Source organism: Gopherus flavomarginatus, chromosome 21, assembly GCF_025201925.1.
Source record: "Gopherus flavomarginatus isolate rGopFla2 chromosome 21, rGopFla2.mat.asm, whole genome shotgun sequence".
NCBI classification, from domain to species: domain Eukaryota; kingdom Metazoa; phylum Chordata; order Testudines; family Testudinidae; genus Gopherus; species Gopherus flavomarginatus.
Window position 1 is genome coordinate 8,370,640 of NC_066637.1, and position 18,783 is coordinate 8,389,422.

General features: G+C 40.6%; 1 protein-coding gene across 1 annotated transcript in view; it reads left to right on the forward strand.

The window, feature by feature from the left end:
• SDF4 (stromal cell derived factor 4) overlaps nucleotides 1-18,772 on the forward strand; it is a 39,845-nt gene extending 21,073 nt beyond the window's left edge. The window contains exons 5-7 of the mRNA XM_050931483.1: nucleotides 5,522-5,680; nucleotides 8,653-8,828; nucleotides 15,099-18,772. Coding sequence (XP_050787440.1) covers nucleotides 5,522-5,680; nucleotides 8,653-8,828; nucleotides 15,099-15,275 — 512 coding nt within the window. The 3' untranslated portion in view covers nucleotides 15,276-18,772. The remainder of the gene's footprint in view (nucleotides 1-5,521; nucleotides 5,681-8,652; nucleotides 8,829-15,098) is intronic.
• The last annotated feature ends 11 nt before the right edge of the window (nucleotides 18,773-18,783 follow it).

Here is an 18,783-nt window from a genome sequence, read left to right on the forward strand (position 1 = left end):
AAAAAATTACTGTAAGAGTTGTGACTATGGTCAGAAGCATAAGAGATTAAAGGAACCCTGCAAGGCTGCTATATAGCCATTGCCCATAATCAAACAGGTGTTTGCCAGAGTGTCTGTAGATATTGTAGTATCGCTCTCTAAACCTTCCAGGACTGGGAAGAAATATATACTTAGTGTGGTGGATTCTGCCACCAGGTACCCTGAAGCCACAGTATTATCTAATATCAAACCTGAGATGGTATCCGCTGCCCTTTTCACCATTTTTAGCAAGTGGGTTTTCCCAGGGAAACTGTCATAGAATCCAAGAAGTGTAGGACTGAAAGGGACTTCACTAGGTTATCTAGTCCGGTCCTCTGCACTGAAGGCAAGAGTAAGTAATAACTAAATCACTTCTGACAGGTGTTTGTCTAACGTGTTCTTAAAAACTTCCAATGATGGAGACTCCACAACCTCCCTAGACAATTTGTTCCAGTGCTTAACTGCCCTGACATGAAGTTTTTTCCTAAAGTCCAACCTGCAATTTAAGTACATTGCTGCTTGTCCTATCCTCGGAGGTTAAGGAGAACAATATTTCATTTTCCTCTTTGTAACAACCTTTTACGTACTTGAAAACTGTTATGTCCCCCCTCAGTCTTTTCTTCTCTGAAATACATGAACCCAGCTTTTTCAGTCTTTCCTCATAGGTCATGTTTTTTAGACCTTTTAATCATTTTTGTTGCTCTCCTCTGGACTTCCGTCAGTTTGTCCACATCTTTCCTGAAGTGTGGCACCCAGAACTGGACACAATACTGCAGCTGAGCCTTAGCACAGAATAGAGTGGAAGAATTACTTCTTGTGTCTTGCTTACAACAATCCCAGAATGATGGCCCTTTTTGCAATAGTATTACACTGTTGACTTATATTTAGCTTGTTATCCACTATACTCCTTCCGCAGTACTCCTTCCTAGGCAGTCACTTCCCATTTTGTATGTGTGCAATTGATTGATCCTTCCTAAGTGGAGTACTTTACATTTGTCCTTGTTGAATTTCATCTTGTCAGACCATGGTGCCAACTTCATGTCTTTAAAAAGTTATGGGAGTAGTTTGAAGTGAATCATTCAAAGGCTGCCCCCTATCATCCAGAAACTAATGGTCTGGTAGAGAGATTTAATGGAACTTTGAAAGCTGTACTGAAAATGTATGGCACCAGGTGAGAGCGAGAGTGGGATGTGTTACTCCCTTATTTGCATACAAGTGTTCCTGTAGAATCTTCTGGCCTTGCCCCCTTTGATCTCCTGTATGGGAGACAGGTTAGGGGACCCTTAGATTTAATTCGAGGCTCTTGGGAGCATAGTACTGAGGAGCTAAGACAACCTGTAGGGGAGTATGTCATTCGTTTTAAAGAGAATTTACAAGTTGTGATGGATTTGTTGCAACAGAACCTGGAAAGAAGTCAGGAATCACAGAAGGCTTGGTATGATAGGCATGCTGAAGAAGGATCATGTGATATTGGTGATTTGGTGTTAGTGCTGATTCTAGTGAGGAAAAACAAAATGCACGATTGTTGGGAAGGATTGTCAAGAAGCCTCACTGCAGGGAAGCTGTACAAACTGTACGTGTCAATAGATAGAAAGCTTAACACAAAACGAAGATGGGAGTGAATATGATTTGTTGTGCTGATAAGGGAACATTTACTGACCCTTTAATTGATCTGGTCAAGGAGAGTAAGGAAGAGACTCCTCTGGAGAGCACTGAGATGTCGGAGGATTTGAAAAGCCCCAAAGCAAGAAATGTTAGCCCCTTTAAAGCATCACAGACAGGTATTTTCCAACTAGCCAAGTTTAATTGACAGGTCAGCACTCAAAGTCATGAACCATTCCAGACAGTGTGACATGCCCCTCCTCCCCTCCAAAAAAAAAAAAAAAAAAGTACCACCACAGTTTTTGCATACTGGGTGGTTTTTTCTTAGGAGATATTTAAGACTTGAATAACAGAAGATCTGTTAAAGCTGTTACGATAATGATGGGTTGGAACTAACACTATCCCTGTTACTCGCCAGCAGTTTTGGGTCTCTTACTCTAACGAGGACTAAATCCAGAAAATATTCTGTATCTCAGTGCTGAATGCCTCCATTGCTCTTCTGTTCTTGTGGACAAATATATAACATAGCAAGCTGATTAGTTAGTAAAACAGTGTACAATTTCAATCCTATTGCAATATTTTTGTTGAATATTTTGTTTGTTATAATGACGAGAAGGAGGGATTTGCAATGTGCAGAACTTTTTCATTTATATATAAACACAAAATACATGCAAGAAACTATCAGAAATATGTACTGTCTGCCTAGCACTCAACGAATACTACAAATATAGCACCAAAATCAGATCAGTTCACAGCCTTCTTATTTCCGTATTGTGCAAAAAGAGATTCTTCAAGTTAGTGAGATTGAACATTGCTCTGTGCTACTCTGCAGTTTTGTGTTGAACCTCACCTGTTGTTCTAAATATGGTTCATATTTAAGGAGTAATTTCTTTTCCTGTCTCAAAAGTATTAAATTTACTGTTAGTCTTTCCTTGCAGGAATTAGTCATTTGAAAGTGGGTTAAGTTTCCACTAATCAAAAGGCAACCAAAATGCAAACAGGCCTTTGAATTTTATGCAATACAGGTGTTTTCCCTGCCATATCTTATGGCATTGTGGTTAGCTACAGTTTACAGGAATGCTGATCAGATAAAAATGTTTTAAGATTTGCTGAATAAGGAAATTGTACGTACAGTTAATTTTAATACCTGGGCAACCGACAACTGAGCTTTGTTTGGAAAAATTAAACTAATTGTCTACCACTTCCTGAGGATGAGGACAGGCAGAATTACTTTTCGTTTAGTCTCGATACAATATCTCATCTTGATTAGATAGTGTAGATAAAATATTCATCATGTTGCTCTCAAGGTCCAGGCTATGTGTAAGGATGGCACTCTTACTCTCAGTAATTGTGCAAATGTAACTTATGGCTGACCTGCAACACCCCCGCTGTTCTGATACTGGGACATCCAAAGTGTAAGGGCACTGGGTGGTAGTTTGGTGCAGCAGACTAGGTTGAAACTATAATTTCACTTCACTTGTGACTAAACTGCACAGAGGAAAAGGGCAATTTTGAGGGAGCCTGACTCATGATTTTTGAATATTTAGGGCTGACAATGCTAAGACTGTGTAAGCAAAGCTTGCAACTCATATATGCTCAGTGATGCTTATGAGCAGCCACGTGCACATCAGAATCTATTTTAGGAGTCTAATTTTAGGAGTCTTCCCATTAACTTCAATAGTCATTGGATCAGGCCTGTACTGAGAGCGAGAATGTTGCCCAGGAAACTTGGATTGTCTAGTTCTCCTTTTCAAAATATGCATTCGGTATTTTAACTGCTTTCTGGCTGGCTCCTGTTATTACTTAGACTAGCATGTACTAAAGATGGAAGGAGAACTTGTTGTAAGAAATGGGCAGAGGGAACCTCAGTTAAAAAAGAAACAGTGTAAACTGTAGTTTGTTTGTTTCCAAACTTGCCCATAGTTGGAGCACACACTAAGACCACTTGAAGGATTCCTCTCGCCCTCTATAACAAACCCTTTTCTAAATTCTGCGGAAAGATCATTAATTATGAAATGGCTAAAGAAATATAGCAGCAACTGATGCTTTCTTGCTTATTTATAATTTAACAGCACCCGAAAGCATGTTAGACACCTCCCAAAACAGATAAAACATGATCCCTGTCACAAGGAATTTACACATTAATTTTGTACTTGCATCACAGGATTATGTAGAATGGTGTTGAGTCTTGCTAAATGTTTATTGGCATAGCTGATGGGTGGTAAGTGTGTGTGTGTGAAAGGCTGGACTTCCAGTGTTTCTGTCATGAAAAAATGCCCAAAATAGGAGGGAAACTTTATGTATTTAATCCCTTCAAGTTCAGTTTCAGTCCCAGATTGCCCAAATGTGTATTGTAAATTATATTGCAGATTAAAAAAACAACTTTGTAGTGTACTTTCAGTGGAAACTATTCAGATGGTAACTTTTTCAGTCAGTCAAATTCAGGAAAACATCCGCGTTTTAAAAAAAAAATGCTTGTCAGGCATATGACATGTGCAAAAAAATGAAAGGAACAGAAGCATAAGGTGGCGTTTTTTTTTGTTCCGATGTAATTCTGTGCAAGTGTGGTTAAATTTGCATCCGTTCGTTGCAGCAAAAATGTTCCACTTATTAGATTCTAACCATAACTGAAGAATTTGCAAGGTTTCCTCTTGAATACAACCATTTTTTAAAAATAAAACATTCTGAAATACTCCAATTCTAATATAGAACACCTGGGTTACTGAGAGGAGTTCCAAACTCACTCATTGAAATGTAGATTTAGTTTTTACTGTGCAGCTGGAGTGATAACTGGTTGCCACAGCATTTCCATTCTAAGCTGTTACTTTGTCTCTTTTATAAATTTCCAAAACTATTATCTGTTGGGCTGAAATCTCAAAGGTTTAGTCTTTGACCAAGGTCTCTGGAGTGTTCTTGTTTTTGTTTTGAAGTCTGAGTCAAAAATGATTCAGGCATGGGGAGTGGAACAGTCCCTTTATTTTTTTAATGGAACTTTAAGTATGGCTCTGTTCGAAATTGATAGAATATAGAAACTTGCAAGGAACAGATCTCCATTGAGAGTGCTTTTGACTCTCTTCATAAACTCATAGACTTTAAGGTCAGAAGGGACCATCATGATCATCTAGCTGACCTCCTGCACATCGCAGGCCCCAGAATCTTACTTACCCACTCTTGTAATAGGCCCAAAGTCTCTGGCGGAGTTACTGAAGTCCTCAAATCTTGATGTAAAGATTGCAGAAAGTACCAGCAGAGTACCAATAACAATAACTTAACTCAGTAGATACTCTGAAAAATCTATAAGAGCAAATCAAGTACAGAGAAATCTGTTTGGACTGGGAACATTCAATGAAGGCTTAAGCAGTGTAGTGGTTTGTGATTTAGTAGGTGACAGTCTTTTGTCTTTTCTGAACCAGTTACCAGCATAGTAGTAGGGGTTATTGTGCTGCTAAAGATTATCTTTTAGATAAGTCATAAAACCAAAATATTGAATCTGACAACTTGTTGCCATTAAAGATATCATGGCACTTTTTTCCAAACAAAGACCCCATTGTTTTGACCCTCTCAATACTTTCCATGTCCTATACTAAATTGCTTTGTAATATTAGTGTTTGCTAAAAGTTTTTTATCCCAAAGGTTGCTGTAGTTCAGTGGCATATGAAATGATTTCTTTGTATAGTTTAGGATGTTTTGGAGTGAAACATTCCATCATTATAAAAGATTACTTATTTAGTACCCTGAAGTATTGAACCAGGTCAGTCTATCTTACATAAATTAATTCATGAAAAATTGTGTTGTATTTTAAGAGCTGTAAATAAAATCTATATTATCCAAATACAGAGTATTATACTACTATTAAGTTTACAGGGCTGATTACAATTTTTATTTTATTTTATTTTTTTAGCACAGGAAGTTTTAGATAATCTGAAAGACCGTTGGTACCAAGCTGACAATCCACCTGCTGACCTGTTACTGAATGAGGAAGAGTTCTTGTCTTTTCTCCATCCGGAGCATAGTAGGGGGATGCTGAAGTTTATGGTCAAAGAAATCATCCGTGATCTAGGTATGTCAGCTATTTGGGGCCTGTGTACCCTACAAAACTTACTGTTAGGGGACATGTTACATAATGGTAGCATCCTGGAACAAACTGAAACATGGTTTGATCTTGTATACGTGGATGGGACCAAACTGCTATCATCAGGGTATCGCTCTGAAGTCAAATGCACTACTGGTGTATGTGGAGGCAAGGCAATGGAGTTGCTCCTGTTTTATATCAGTGGTGAACTCTGCCTGTAACACAATACTAATTCTAAGGGCGTTCTAGGTTTTGGTCCACTGTATTATGGGCAAGACCCAACCATACTACAGTATGTTTGGATACTGCTGTGTTACTACAAGATCACTCAGTCTGGTAGATTATAGTATAGATGGACTTGATGTGTGTTCTCATCATTTTGTGATTCAGTGGCATGAAGAACTCTCACAAGTTGATGATGGCCCTATAAGAGGGAAGATGCCCGTGCACCCATGATTGGTCAGCTGATTCCAGCTGGTCTTAAAAGAGGACACTGGGCCTTAAAGCGGTAGACATCAGCAGGCGAGACCAGGAGACTGGAGGAGTTCCCCCAAAGAAAACTGTAGTGGCTCCTGGGGGAAGGCTGAAAGCAAGAGAGCAGCAGAGGGAGTTGTCTGCTGACTTTTAAACCTAAGTATCAAAGCTGAGGACCAGAGAGGGTTGAAGCAGAGGTGCAGCAGACAGTCTTCTCCACTGATGACTCCATGCTAGAGAGCTGGAGCCAGGGGAACAGTGGAAGGTCCTACCTCTTGACCTATCTTAGACAAAATGGTTAACAGCAACAGGGCGCATGACAGATGCTCCTGTGAGGATTAACTCCCATTAGAGAAGCTGGGGTCGGGAGTGCTCTGCTAGGAAGAGTGAGGTCGCACTCCAGCTGAAGGGCTGGGGTAGTGGTCCTGGTTCAAGGACAGGAGAGGACTGACAAAGAGCCTGGGTGTGGTGGAAGACACTAAACATAGTATGTGCTGTGTCTGAACTAGAAGATGAGAGACTGAGGACTGTATGCACTGGGTATGAGAAACGGACTATGTCTGGGACTTTCATTTGAACTATGTTTTAGTAATAAATCAGGACTGAAGATTGTGGTACAGGGCAGTGCTTACCTTGGGGGTGGGGGGGGGCTTCCCGGAATGGTGACAGGAACTCCCTTCCCTCAGCTCCTAGCTCCACATGCTGCCTTCATCCACAGGCACCGCCCTTGCAGTTCCCATTGGTTGCAGTTCCTAGCCAATGGGATCAGCAGAACCGGGGCTTGGGGTGGAGCAGAGGCAGCACGTGGAGCTGGAGGCTGCAGCTTCTCAGGAGCTGGGTAGAGAACCTGTCCCAGCCATGCCCCCACCCCCTGTGCACCCATGGCGCCCCCACCCCCTGTGCACCCATGGCACCCCCCCCAGGCCACACACCCCATGGCTGCCGCACCTCCCCTTCCACACACACACAGGTTTTAGTCAGGGATATTTTTAGTAAAAGTCATGAACAGGACACATGAATTTTTGTTTACTGCCTGTGATTTGTCCGTGACTTTTACTAAAAATACCCGTGACTAAAATATAGCCTTAATTATACCATTCACAGGCAAACATCAAATCATAAAATAAAATTTATACCTCTCATTGGACTTCTAATAGAGTCTGGTTCAAATATTTAACTTTCCTCTGTCATAATTTTAATTAGAATGATTGATGTATTTTCATAATAGTGCTAGAACAATTCATTATTTTAAAAACAAATTCATAATAATCAGTAGTAAATTTTACAAAATATTACTGCAAATCCTTCTGTAGGTTTCTTCTAATGCACATAGCACACTTCAACAATTACAGTATCAAGAAAAGATCATTTCATACATTGATAAGGAAACAGCTGCCGCATATATTAAGAATCCCTACAGCATTCAATTAATGTTGTTAAAACGTCACAAGGCCAGGGTTCTGGAGACAGACAAGGTTCTCATTTTTCCAAATTGCACATGTTCAAGAAGAAATTCAACTTGTATGCCTTTCAGTAAGGGACTTATTGCAATAATTTTCAAATAAGTACAAGTAAAGCCTTAAGATATGTATGGGAATTTATAGTATAAACCTTTACAGACTATGGAGAAGTGTACATTGTGAAGACTATTTTAAAAACAGGTTAAAACACTGTAGCCAATATAATCTGTACAGAAGAGCTTTCCCGCTAATTACACGGATATATATGATTTGTGTTTATGCTCATGAAGGTTAAAAACATGCTGTCATGATTCATAAACCAGAAACTGATTTGAAAGGACACGCATGGTTTATGTTCTACCTATAGCCAGACTAACTGACCAGCTGATGCACAAAGCCCTCTACTGTGCATGCAATAGTGAGCTGTTAATCTGACAGGACACTGCATGTCTCTCTCTTTTTGTAACTTTCTCTTTGGTTGGAAAAATGAAATAACTTGCAAGTCAAGATTTCTCGGTTGGATCATTCTTAAAGCATGTTAGTTTTTTGGCCTAATATCCTTTGAGTACCTTTCAAAAATAACTGATTCCTGTTGATCATTTTATCTGCAGGTGAGTTGTAGTGTAAGCAGTGTATGGTTCATTTTTCTCTGCTGCTCTGCTTCAGATCAGAGATGGCATGGAGCACCCCAAGGCATAAGCGGTTTGAGCAGTATGAACTACAGAACTTATTGCACCTAGGGAGTTGGGTTTGTGCTTATAACCAGAAGCTGAACACTGAAAGATAAGGTTTATCTCACTTAGCCAGCCATTTTCTTAATTGATCGTTTCCTGCTTTAGCTAGAAACATAACTTAGGAACAAATGGAATCAGTTTTATAATTTCCTCACTTACACTTGTGCTGAAACCACAGGGCCTGTACCACCAAGAGCTTTGAACTCTAGGAATTGTTCATGTCTTACTTCTCAATGGACATTTGTAAGTAAATAGACTCCTCACTCCAGTTGTGTTTTGGCTTGCATTACAGATCAAGATGGAGATAAGAAACTCACCCTTTCAGAGTTCATTTCCTTGCCTGTTGGTACAGTAGAGAACCAACAAGCTCAGGATATTGATGACGATTGGGTGAGAGATAGAAAGAAGGAATTTGAGGAAGTGATTGATGCCAACCACGATGGCATTGTCACCATGGAAGAGCTGGAGGTGGGTGACTCTGAAATCATTATTTTATTTATGTATATCATTGTTGAAAATATGACCGCACTTTCCAAACCCAGAGGAAGCCCAAACCTGGCCTCAGATGAAGGGTGATGGAGAAGGCGGCGTTCTTATGCTTACATTTTGGACCATAATATAGCCAGGTACAAATATAGAAGGATGCTAGAGTAACTTTAGGTTATATACCAGTCATTTTTTGGGGGGGCGGAGAGGGAGTGTTTTTGGCTTTTGCATATTGCCGTGTATAGGGGTTTTTAAATGTGTAATGCACAAAATCACAGGAATAGAAGCACAGTATATTGGGAGAATGAATCACACTTCCTATCTGAAAGTGAGTAACTGGCAACCTATGTACTGAAATTAGTTTAAAAAAAAAAAGTGAGAACATACTCTTTTTTTTCAAAAATCATTTATCTGTAAGTAGGTGTGCCATCGACTGCAAAACATGCACTTGTTTTTTGTTAAGAGATTTTGATTCTGAAAAGGATTATTAAAAACATGAAAACTAGAGATGAATCAGATTAGGCAGACTATAATCTGTTTTATGTGAAGGAGTCCTTTAGTTAATGAATCTTTTCTCACTGGTTCTCCTGTCTAAGGGAGGACACTTGTGTGTGGGTAGGGGGAGGAGTAAGATTAGTGAGCAATAAGAGACCAAAATTCCAGAAAGTAAATGCTTTTTTAGATGGCTTACTAAAGGAGTAATCAGTAACGTGCTAAAAGTTCTGAGTTCCAAAATCTAAATTTGGAATAGTAGGGAGGAAAGTGGGTGGACTGAGAAATTGTGTTGAGTTAGTGTATTGTGAGGTAAGCAAGTAAGAGTTTTATATAAGGATAATGGAATGAAATCTCCTGGGGAGTGGAACATGGTTTCTCTTTAACAGTGCAGAGCAACACTACCTAAGTGTTCAGTTCATCATAGTGCCTGAGTTAGAATGTGTCCTGGATGGTGAGATTAATACTTCTAGTTCTTCTTCAAGTAATGTCTCTGAGTGCACCACATCAGAATGCATGTGTCCCCATGTACTCTTGATCATTGATTTGTCAGCAGTGTCAGCCCGTCTGCACCTGCACTCTAGACACCCTTATGCTCCGGGACAAGAGGATAAAGGGAGGGGACAGACCTGCCACCACTCCAGTTCCTTCTCAGCCTTTACTGCTCAAGATCCTAAACAAATTGAAACAGGAAAAAATAGTAGCCATCCTCATAGCACCGTTGTGGTTGAGAAAGGTGTGGTTTCCAGAGCTGGTTTGCATTTCTCTGCAACCATCTCTCTCTCTCTTCCCATGACAGCGAATCTCCTCACCCAGAAGTCAGGAGCCATCACGCACCCCAGCCTCTCGTCACTTTACCTCAAGGCGTGGCTACTGATTTACTCTATGGTATAGAACAGGTCTGTTCCCCAGAGCTACAAACAGTGCTACTTAAAAGTAGAAAACTCACAACAAGGAAAACTTGCCTCCAGAAATTAAAATGCTTCCAGACTTGGTGCAGTCACCAATCTGTGCCTCCCCTCAAGTCTTTTCTGAGACACATTCTCTATTACCTGCCGAATTTAAAAACTACAGGCTTATTGCTGAGCTCTGTCAAGGTTCGTTTAGCTGCCATCACACCTTGTCCTTTTCGTCATCAAAGTGTTTTCAGTCTTCTCCCACCCGTCCGCTGCAAGGTTTATCAAAGGCCTGTTCAACTTTTTCCCTCCTGTCAAGAAGTCAGCTTGATCATGGGACTTCAACTTGAAGGTTTCCTCAGCACACTGAGGAAACCTTCCCTGAACCTTTGGGGAACTGTTCCGTCCTTCATTTGTCCCTCATTCCTCATAGTCATCAACTTGGCCACGAGGGAAGGGGAGCTTGGAGCCTACCTAAAGTGTTGGTTTTTTTCCTCCTAATTCCACCTTAATCAGGTGTTTCACTTAAGAGTGTTTTATTCCAGGCCTCACTCTTTGACAGAAAAAACAAATCTCCATATACTGAACATAAAAAGGGCCTTTAATCTAGATCAGGGTAGGGCCTTTAAGTCTTTGCCCAGGCTTTACATCTTGTTTGCAGAACCAATGAAAGGACATCTGACTTCCATCCAAAGACTGTCCAGATGGGTTGCAGGGTACATCTTAACCTATTATGAAGCCTTGGCGATTTGTCCCCCTTTGAGGGTGAGTGAGCCCTGGTGGAATAAGCAATCTACTTCTGTACCCGTACTGAAAAACATACCTATTTCAGACATCAGCGGGGCAGCCACCTGGTCTTTAGCGCATACATTTTCCCAGAACTATGCTCTTGTTCCTGCTTCCAGAGCTGACATAGTTTTCGATGACACTGTTCTACAGTCCATACTGAATCAGTCTCTTCAGCACCCTCTTGCATACTGCTTGGGAATCTCCTGACATGGAGCATCCCTAGGGATACTACTTGAAGGAGGAGAGGTTGTTTACCTTGTACAGTAACAAGTTCTTCAAGATGTGTCCCCCAGTGAGAGCTCCATTACCCATCCTCTTTTCCCCTCTGCCTTGGAGTCTTTCACTGGACTTTTGTGATTGAGAAGAAACTGGGCAGAGCATTAAGAAGCAGGGCACAAACGCCACATTAGTTGAGAGTTCTAAACTTAGCTTTCGCTAACCAATTATCAAGTGTAAACTTCTCAGGCACTGTAACAGAGTTAATATGGAGTCACAAGTAGTCCCCTTGGGTACTTAAATCTGTCTCACCACCCTGAAAAGCTTGCCTTTCTGAGAGATGGTCCCTTACACCAAAAATCACAACAATATTCAGATTACTCCCAGTCCAAAAGGACCAGTCACTTAACCCCAGGTCAACTGCCCCTTAGGTTTCACACCAAAGACAAAGCTTGTAACCAATCTGATGACCAACTATCTTGAGATTTATTATATAGGAAAAGGAAATAAGAGTTATTTACAAGGTTAACAGGTAACTATATATACCCACAGATGTATTCCAGTCTGATGTTTCAAAAAGTAATACAAGCTTCTATGAAAAGCAAGGTCTATATGCCCTTTAAGGCTAACCCAGGCTAAGCACTTGGGTATCTTTTGCTTATGCTTGATAATTCTTGCCCTCAGAGTCGGAGCAGAAAAAAGATACAGTTCCTCCTTGTTAGGGTTTTTTATTCCTTCCCACCCTTCTGTTTCGAGTTGCAAACTTAGCTGAGGGAAGGAAATCACTTATTTACATGTCTCTTCTTCACTGGGGAACCCCGGGGGTAGGGTGGGAAGAGCAGTCAAAGTCTTCTGTCTTCTGAGGTTGCACAGTAGTTTGTCTGGTGTTGATGGGCCTTCTCTTTTGGGCAGGAGCTAACACCTGTTGGAAGCTAGCATTTCACACTAATTCATGTTTCTTTCCTGTCTGATTTACACAGGTACAGAGGTTTACAGTACAAACACTTAAATATTACCTTATAACAGAGGTGGGCCTGGCAGTCATTTTAATCCAGCCCTTTAGCTCCCGCTGGAGAGCGGGATCTGGGACTTGTCCCTCTCCAGTGCTTCAGCTGGGCAGCAGAGTTGGTGGCTGCTCCACACAGCTCCTGGAAGCAGCTGCATGGCCCTACTCCAGCTCCTACGTGTAGGGGAAGCCAAGGGGCTCCACTCTGCATGCTGCCCCCGCCCCAAGTGCTGCCCCCGCAGTTCCCATTGGCTGAGAACTGCAGCCAATGGGAGCTGCAGGTGTGGTGCTTGCAGACAGGGCATTATGCAGAGCCATCTTGTCGTGCCTCTGCATAGGAGCCGGACAAGGGACATTCCGCTGCTTCTGGGAGCCGCATGAAGTCAGCGCCGCCCGGAGCCTGCACCCCTGAGCCTCTCCCCATGCCCCTGCCCCAGCCCATATCCCCCTCCAGTCCTCTGAACTGCTCAATCCCAGCCCGGAACACCCTCCTGCACCCCAAATTCCTTATCCCCAGCTCCACCCCAGAGCCTGCACCCCTATCCCAGCCCTGATCCCCCTCCCACCCTCCAAACCCCTTGGTCCTAGCCTGGAACACCCTCCTACACCACAGCCTGCAACCCTACCCCAGAGCCCTCACACACACACACACCCTGCACCCCACTCCCTAGCCTGGAGCCCCGTCCCACACCCTGAACTCCTAATTTCTGGCCCCACCCCAGAGGCCACACCCCCAACCGGAGCCCTCACCCCCTCCCACACCCCAACCCCAATTTTGTGAGCATTCATGGCCCGCTGTACAATTTCTATTCCCAGATGTGGCCCTCGGGGTAAAAATTTTGCCCACTCCTGCCTTATAACATGGGATGCAGATGTTATATGTGAGATTAATGCATGCAGCAACTTGCAAGCATTCAATAAAGTCTAAACACTAAAGATTTTTTGTAACTTGGATACCTTTTTTAACAGTACTAATACACAAGTGAGCCAGACTGATTCCAGCTATGTATTTGTCAGTATCCAAGTGAGCATGGGGACCTTGGTGCAAGTTGGAATCTGGTTTGCTAGTGTCACAGTGTTGCATGTCAGATTTTTGACAGTGGGTTTGGAGGAGACTATCTAGATCAAAAGTTTCCTTCAGAAATCCTTACCTGATAGTTACAAATATATTTCAAATTTTAAATATTATTTGTTCGCTTCACCTATCCCAGGTCCTAAGTGCATGTAAAGCAATGCCTCCTCCTAAAAGTACCCAACAATGCCCACACCCATCAATCATGCAAAAAAAGAGACCTCTTACAACTTTAATTTGTATTTTTTTTCATTTACTCAAAGCCTGGTGTCGTGGAAACTTCTGTAATTTGTTTCCGTTTTAGTGTTCAATAGAACCAAAAGTTTAGTAGTGTCGATTTTTGTGTGAAACTAAGTCATGAGAGAAAACGAGGCATTCTTAGCAATCTTATCAAAACAGGTGATCACATTTGGTTGATGTGTTTTTGTTTCTGGGTTAGTCATTGTGAGAGAGTTTAATTTTGATCTTTCTGATTTCCATTATATAGGCAGACAGTAAGTCATAGAAACCATTGGCACTGGTAGAACTTGTTGCTCCTTTATCTGACTTGAAGAGCTTTACATATATCATGAATGGAATCCTTTTTTTCTCTCCAGAGTGGAATATTTTGAGTTCAGAATGGGGGAGAGTCCTTACAAATGCCTTGTGTTTTTACTTTCCACATGGGTGGTGTCTAACTGGTAAATTCTATTCAATGATAGCTTAAACTGAAAAAATTAGGTTTTGTCTTTTGAAAGAAAAACCTTCCTTTATCATGAAAATCTACATTAAGAAAGTCTAAATGAAGAGGCCACTGATGCCCTTTGTCTGAGGGTTGGTTATTTTGTCAGAGCACAGATTCCTTTAAACCGGTATCACCAGAATACATATTGTTTGTGTCTGTCTGTCTCATGCACATGCTCATTGAAGTAACTTTAAAATGGGTCCATGGCTTCCATCAGAGGCTTCCTGATCACATTTGCTCAGGTTACAAGATCAAAGATATTGTTTGTTATGAGCACTGCAGGCTCAACCTGCTTTCTGAAAATCAAGCTGTATTCTTAATGTCTCCTACAGTTCATGAACAACAAGGTAGCAGGCATCTGCATCTCTTGGCAATTTTGTGAATAAAGCATGATGTGGAGTGGATTTCAGATAACTTCCCTCATCAGTCATATGAGCTTCACTTGTAAAAGAGGTCTTGTAATAAATGCCTATGCAGAAAAGTATTAATCCAAAAGATTGAGGGCTAGACTATCAAAGGGACCCTAGCTCAGCCTCTCTATTTGCAGGTGTAATTTTCCTCAGAACAGAAATTGAGAGGAAACAAAAATAAAAATGATCTCCAAAGTTGTCTAGTGGGGCCTAAGCAACCACTACTTTTATTTTGTGTGGTATCTTTTCTTGTCTGATTCTAGGTCTAATCTGGTGTCTGGAAACTTGCAGACCTCTCTTACCTTCTGTCACTGACTAAGACTGCTGGAGGCCAATTTCCACATCAAACAAATTGTTGAAATACCAGTTGCAGTCAGCCACCAGCTAACATCAGAGAAGTTTTGGACTTCTGGTAGAACCAAGGAGGGGATGGTGTTTGGAAGGACCTTTTGAGAGGAAAGTTATTGACCTGGCAGACAGACCTATTTTAGTGGTTTCTATTGTTTATATTCATTTTTGGGTCAAGTAATGGAGGCCTCAGTATTTTCTCAAACAGTCAAGGGCTGAGGGTTCCAAATTTTGGCTCGGAGGCATGTACTATACCACACCCAATGGCGGAGATGGATGACCTTTCTTATCTATTGTAGGAATACATGGATCCTATGAATGAGTACAATGCCCTAAATGAAGCCAAGCAGATGATAGCTGTGGCAGATGAGAATCAGAACCATCACTTGGAGCTGGAGGAGATCCTGAAATACAGCGAATACTTCACTGGCAGCAAGCTTATGGACTATGCACGTAATGTTCACGAGGAGTTCTGACCATGCTCATCTCTGCAGAGCTCTGAAGCACCTTCTTGCTTTCCAAAAACAAAAAGAAAGTTACCTTGCTGCTATATGTGTTGTATGTGAATGATGTGTTGTCCTAGACTTAAACCCACCCCTGTCCATTTAGAAGAACTGCAGTTCTCCTTTAACCTTCAGTATAAAGAAGGAAAGGACTGTAAGTAACAAGGCAGGATCTGGACTAAGCAGTTCATACTACCTTGTGCAGTTATTGAGCTGAAAGTTCAGCTTAGGCCTCGTGAAGTATCTTTAAATATCTAACTTCTGTTGCCTGCAAAGCTGCTGATCTATGAATCATTAACATTGGAGGATCTTAGTTTTTTTTTTTTAAAGGAGATTGTTTCAGATATTTTTTTTCTGACAGCATTCTAGGAGAATCCAGCAAGGGATTAATTGGTGTATAAACTGCATTGGTTTTGCTCAGCACAGGATCCTTTATATGTAGGAGTGTGGATATATACTTTTCAGCTCATGAAAGTCAGCTGTAAATTGCATCAGAGGTGCACACTGTCTCAATGCAGGTGGGCTGATTAGGTTGTGTTTTCAGCTGCCTTTAATATATATTCACCTCACTTCACCTCTAATTGTACTAGAATGGCCACTAGCAGGGTGAAGAAAAGAAAAATTTGAACACTCTTAAAATATTCACTATAAGTGAAAGGCTCCATCAGACGAACAATGACTGCTGAGGAGCTTATTTATATTCACCATTGCTTTTGGCTGGACAGGCGTGGTTTTCATTCCATTCCATTCCATTCTACCAATGAGAAGCCTGCTGCATCTGAGTCTATTAAAGTTTTTGAACAGAGTAAGTATTTTCTTTTAGCACTCTGCTGACAGGAACAATACGGCTGGAAAGAACAGACAGCCATGAGAGAGGAAATGGCAATCACGTTGCTTTAGAGGCTATCCAGCCCGATCAGTACTTTTTTGGTTCATCTTCCTCCTCTTCCTGCATTTTTCATAATACCTTTTAGTCTGGGTATTGGATGTCCAGTATTGGAGACTATTAAATAACTGCTTTTCCAGCACTGCTTTTGCAATCTGAAAAATTACTTTCCTTTTTAAACAGGAGTGTTTGAAATTTTACAAGTGAAATCCTTTTTTTGATTTAAAGCAGAATGGAAACTGATCTACAGTGTCACAGAAATCCCGCCCTTGTGCTGTTCTGCAGAAGTGGGAATGAGAAGCTCATTTTAATCACTTTCATTTCGAAAGAGCTCACATTTCTAAACACTGAGAGAGGAATGTCTTAACTTGTGAATGTTCAGGGAGCTGCAGTGAGCAAAAATGGATTCAGCTCTTAGAATCATCGGCTGCGTTGCAACTAATTAGAATTCACTCTGTCTCAATCTGGTTAAATTTGTTAAAACTAGTTAAATTTGTAGAGCTGTTTGGTTAGGTCTCACAAGCTTATCCCTACAAGTAGGATTGGTTTCAACCTCCATTGGTTTAATTTATGTCCCACTCTTCTCTAGCTGTACTGTGGTCTAGCAGAGGCAGTTCAGAGCTTAAGGTTCCTTGAGCTTTTTGGTTTAATCTGTTTTGGCAGTAATCTCTATGGAGAATCTTGCAACGCAAGGGTCATATCCACTAACGTTGGAAAATAAAAAATGCTTCACTTTATTCTAGCCTTACCGTTGCTGTAAAAAACCCATCTTTTGGGGGATTGCTTGAAATTGCAATTAAGGTGTGTTTATATCTAATCAAGTTTATTCTCTTAATATAATGTAAATACAGGGTTTGCTGTTTGTTTTTGATTTAAAATGGCCTTTTTTTTTTTTTTGTTAAATGGCTTGTATCAAAGTCTTTTTATATACATTTATCTTTTTTTCATTAAATATATTTCTCTGTGCTTTGGCAGTGCTCCAGCATTGAGATTCTTCATTAAGACAGACTATTTAAGACCTCAGATTAAATAAATTGAATTATGAAAGTGAATATAAGTCAAATAGAAGGGGGGAAAGAGTGGGGAAATTGTGATAGTCTACTCATGTTCTACTTGTAGGCAAAAGTAGCTGGATGTTCCTTCTATAATGAGTCTGCAGAGACTGATTTAGACCCCAGCTACTCTGACTTGCAACCAACTTCTGGTTTTGTTTAAACGTGGTTGGGTTGTAGTGTAGGCAGGGCCTGAAACAATATCTCTGTGATTTTGATCTCACACATGATGTTATCCTGGCATCACTGTTATCTCTTTCATTGTGGATTAAACTGGGCTGTGTGGAGACACTCAGATGATTCCTCTCTCTACATTTTAGAAAGAAGGAAACTAATTTCAGATACTGTTCTGTTTAATCATCTTAAGGTTCTTTAGTGTTCTACTTCCAATCTTGCCTTTCCCAATTTCTGCATCGGTCAGATTCTTAATCACAGGGCAGTTTTCATCTGCAAGTAATCTGCTGTTGAACCAGTTCTTCCATTTAGCACTACTTACAGTAGTTGATTAACTTTGTCCATGGTCACTTACCACTGTTCATAACATAAAAGCAGTCTGCCTACTGCTATAAAGTGCTTGGTAGCCAAGCTATCATGGCACATGGCAAGTGGGAGGGTTTGTATTTTAGGGAAAGGTGGGAGGAATTAAATTACACCTATTTGGTCTTTAGTAGACTAATGTTGAGTTATTAATTGTGTGATATAATTTGGGATATGTGCATATAGTTACAACTTCCAGCACTGCAATGCAAAGTGTGTACATAATCAGTATTTACCAACTGAATGATATTTTACCAGCATTCAATTGTAATGAAGTAGAATCTGAATATATAGTCATCAGTGTTTACATTGTTTTTGCTTTGAATGTGTTAGCACAATTCCAACCTTATGTTGTTGTAAATTTCATCCACATCAAAGTCTTTTGTTCTGATTCCCTTCCAAATGAATAACCAGATCCTGCTACTTGCTATGAAAGGGGGAAGAAGACAGTTTAAGTTGATCAAAAGTTGCAAAGGGAAGAAATAAGTCAGTACGATATAAAATTTTGTTATAGTGATGTTACCTAGCAAGACTTATGCCACTGTATTTCCTATGTGCAGACCAGTTTGGGTTGTGTTCTTTTTTCATTGCAGATAGAGCAAAAGATAATTTGGAGTGAAAAAAACATCAGCTCTGGGGTTTGTTTGTTTTTTTTGTTTTTTTTTAAAGGAACAGCTTTACTAAAGCTGTAACTTTCCAATGATTTGGAGAGGACTGTGGAATGGAAAAAAAATTAGTATGTCTTTAAAAATTCAGAGACATTGGGGGAGAGGGGAACAGCATAAATAAAATACAGCAATAGAATTGCTCTGCAATCCTCTCAACTGTATCAGATTATGAAGGATGTAGTTTGCAGTCCAGATTTACTTCCCTCCAATACAGACCTGGTGGTGGTTTCTTGCAAGTGAACTGTAAATTGACGTCAGAAATGCTGAGTCTTAGAAGTCTGGTTCTAAAAAACTTGACAAATTTAAATAAAAATCAAATAAAATCCCTTTTTGACTAT